The 3,833-nt window shown below is 40.6% G+C and overlaps 1 protein-coding gene across 2 annotated transcripts in view; it reads left to right on the forward strand.

Moving 5' to 3' along the window:
- The window catches only part of LOC101847348 (cathepsin B-like cysteine proteinase 3), a 14,357-nt gene that overhangs the window by 5,901 nt on the left and 4,623 nt on the right, over positions 1 to 3,833 (forward strand). For both annotated transcript variants that reach the window (XM_005100004.3, XM_013083452.2), the window contains exons 4-8: positions 376 to 505; positions 1,411 to 1,520; positions 2,277 to 2,361; positions 2,985 to 3,129; positions 3,543 to 3,656. In XM_005100004.3, coding sequence (XP_005100061.1) covers positions 376 to 505; positions 1,411 to 1,520; positions 2,277 to 2,361; positions 2,985 to 3,129; positions 3,543 to 3,656 — 584 coding nt within the window. The remainder of the gene's footprint in view (positions 1 to 375; positions 506 to 1,410; positions 1,521 to 2,276; positions 2,362 to 2,984; positions 3,130 to 3,542; positions 3,657 to 3,833) is intronic.

The following is a 3,833-nucleotide window of genomic DNA, read 5'->3' on the forward strand; positions in this document are numbered from 1 at the left end:
CTACCACTACTACTACACTACTATCAGTGGGTGGTTGGCGGGTACTCTGGTGTGGTTTGCTTCTTCTTTCCTATCAAACATCTATCGTCCTTATCTCCCCTTCTCTTTTTATGTTTGTTTCTCTTTTGTAACAGTTCTAATCTTCTGGCGCTCATATGACCTTATGCAGTGGCGAGCGCGTAAAACCTCTACTAAAACTAAAAACACTACTACCTTTACACTACTACTTATATATTATTACTACTATTACTACTACTATTATTACTACTATTATTATTATCATTATTATTGTTATTATTATTATTATTATTATTGTTATTATTACTATTATTAATAGTATTATTATTATAACGGCTACGACAACTACTCCGTCAGAATCCACTTGAAGTACAAGGAAATCGAAGTAAGCGACGATCTGCCCAAAGAGTTTGATCCCAGGAAGAAATGGCCCAAATGTCAAAGTCTGAGTGAGGTCAGAGATCAGTCTACCTGTGGATCCTGCTGGGTGAGGAAATGTTACTGTGGTTATTTTAGTGGTTGTGGTAGTCGCTGTTGTGAAGGTGGTGGTTGTTGTTGCTGTTATGGGTTTTTGTGGTTGCTGCGAAGCTTCCTTACACAATCCGTGAATCTCCCTTCGTATCCTCATTTTGTTTTGAACTTTCTTTCGTTGGTCTTTTTGTTACTACTCGATTCCCGCTTCAGGTACCGGAGTGGAAAATGACGGAAGGGGGAAAAATACGTTTAACAACATGGAACTTGTCACACGATAGCTTGACTCATGCCGAGCATAATATTTAACTCATTGGAATCTAATCTATATAAAACATATAGAACAAGCTTCTTGCTTGTTCTATTTCATGTTTGTTCTGTCTCGTTTCAGATAACTAAAATGAGAATGTCGAATTGTGTTAATTAAAACCAAAACTTCTTTGGTCATCATTCTTTCTTTGTCATTCATTCTCACTACGCAAGCAACATTAGGCTTTGATAACAGCATGAAAAAGTTTCGGACAGGAAGTAAGCTCCAATTGCCTCTGGTTGGTTATTTTGACTCCTCCTGAGGAGATGCTTCTTCGAAGTTTCCCTCCAACTCTGTTGTGAATGGATGAGGCGAAGAAAGATAACGTAAATTAAAACCAAAAAGATCCAGGGGTTTCACACCCTGACATTAGCGCAGCGAAACACTGTCGGTAACAAGGAGGAATGTGATTAACTGGAGGCATACATAGCCATCTCAAAATCAATTGTCTTTTTAACTGATGCTCAAAATCACTTGTCTTTTGAACTGGTGCTCATAATCATTTGTCCTTTGAGCTGGTGCTCAAAATCGTTCGTTTTTTAAAATGACATCTCTTCAAATTGTTCGACTTTTCAACAAGGTATTTTCAAAATCATTCGTGTTTTCTCCAGGCCTTCGGTTCCGTGGAGGCTATGACAGACAGAATCTGCATCGCAGGGGGCGGCGCCGTCCACCTTTCTGCCGAAGATGTCAACAGCTGTTGCGAATCCTGTGGGTTCGGGTGAGTAACGTCAAAAGAAAAAAGAATAGTCTTTGTTCTGAAAGGTGTCTTCCGTGGGAAAATCTGATACAGGAAGTTTTCTTGTGCTTAAATATGACAGACGCTAATGTTAACTTCTTCTTAAGGAAAAAAGATCGAAAGAGAGAGAGAAAAAGAAAGAGAGAGAGAGAGAGAGAGAGAGAGAGAGAGAGAGAGAGAGAGAGAGAGAGAGAGAGAGAGGGAGAGAGAGAAAGGAGGGAAGGAGGGTTTTATGTGTTTTTGTTTGTGTATCTGTGTCTACATTATTTGCGTGTGCGCATGTGTGTGTGTGTGTGTGTGTGTGTGTGTGTGTGTGTGTGTGTGTGTGTGTGTGTGTGTGTGTGTGTGTGTGTGTGTGTGTGTGTGTGTGTGTGTGTGTGTGTGTGTGTGTGTGTGTGTGTGTGTGTGTGTGTGTGTGTGTGTGTCGTGTTGACTAGATACACTCACAGCTATTTTCAAACTGACATTATCAGTGTAACTCCACTAACAAGTGTGAAATTAACCGGAGGCTCTTGTATACTTTAATCGTGAGTGGTTGGCAGATGCTCTGGTGTGGTTCGCTCATTCTTTCCTATCAAACATCTATCGTCCTTATCTCCCAGTCTTCTTTTTTATGTATGTTACTATCTTGTGACACCCCTAATCTTCTGGCGCTCATATGACCCTATGCAGTTGCGAGCGCAGTAAAACGTCTACTAAAACTAAAACTTAACAAAATTTACTTTAATCTGTCCCCAGATGTCAGGGCGGGTACCCTACAGCAGCCTGGGCCTATTATGTCCAGAGTGGCGTGGTTACTGGTGGCCAGTACGGCAGCAAACAGGTTAGTTATCTTTGTTCATTGTTCATTGTTTCAGGAAGCAACACCTGGACATGTCCATTGATGCTCCGTTGCTCTCTCCAAAGTGTCGCCGACGGTCTTTCCACTGATTGTGCCAGTGCATATCTGGTTGAACGTTCTTCTGCTCTTTCCTGCAAGATTTTCCGCTTCCTTTTTGTATTTCCAAAAGCATCATCCTCTCCACAGCAGTACTGGCCTCTGCCTCCCTATCTTCCTCCTCAATCAGCTGGCGAGAGCGACATTTCAGGATCTCAACCCTATCTGGTTGAACCGTATTGTCAACTGAGGTGGCCTCACCAGCCAGTCTGTACGATCGCTCACATGGATTTTCTGCCATGCAGGTGTTATGGAAATGAAAAAGCCAACAGCCAGTCTGTTGGCTTTTTCATTTCCATAACACCTGCATGGCAGAAAATCCATGTGAGCAATCGTATAGGCGTTGCTTGGAAGCTTGAATCCATCCTGAAAGTGAGTTATTTTTAAGTCATTTAAGATTCTTGTTTTATGTATAACTTCCTGAGAATTCTGGTGTTGGCGTTTTTCTCAAATTGTTAATGAACGCTGAAATATTTCTATTACTATACCACTCTGTTCCCCCCGTACAGGGCTGTCTGCCATACTCCCTCGCACACTGTGACCATCACGTCAAAGGCAAGTACCAGCCATGTGGACCTGTGGTGCCCACCCCGAAATGCACGAAACAATGTGAAGCTGGCTACTCCAAGAGCTACGATGAAGATAAGCATTTCGGTAAGAAAATTTGAATAACGCTTTGGCATGTTTGTGGGTTGATTCTCAGAGCATCCACTTCAACATTAGGTATTGACTGTGTGGATTTTTTGTGAGTTATTTCCTTAGACTGTCTGTAAAAAAACGTAAAGGAACAATCAGGGAAGTTCAAGTGAAGGGAATACAGTAACCATTCTTTTGGAAGCTTTCAACTAATATATAACGCGTTCCACAAACCTTTTCTTGCAACATTTCAGAGGCCATACTACGTCAGCACATAACTATTAATTGCTATCAATCGAACCTAATATATCAGACTTAGTAGTGTTTGTGTTAGTTTGTGAAACCGTACACTAGCACACATGTTTGTGAATTTCGAATTTTCTTCAATCATATTCTTGGAGCCTTTTTCTATCAATTTTTTTTCTTAAAAGGTGAATCCAGCTACGGAGTGAAAGGCGTTGATCAGATCGCCCAGGATCTTGTAAGTAACGGACCTGTCACAGCTCTCTTTTACGTCTACGAAGATTTCCTTTCTTACAAGTCTGGTGAGTCAATTATGTTTACAGTTATTTGTGGCAAAAATACTCAATCAATCAATCAATCAATCAATCAATCAATTTAATCAATTAATCAATCAACCAATCAATCAATCAATCAATCAATCAATCAACCAATCAATGAATCAACAAATAAATAAAAACCCTAAAAGACAAACTCCCCCC

The sequence above is a fragment of the Aplysia californica genome, unplaced genomic scaffold (assembly GCF_000002075.1).
Source record: "Aplysia californica isolate F4 #8 unplaced genomic scaffold, AplCal3.0 scaffold00232, whole genome shotgun sequence".
In the NCBI taxonomy this organism is placed as follows: Eukaryota; Metazoa; Mollusca; class Gastropoda; order Aplysiida; family Aplysiidae; genus Aplysia; species Aplysia californica.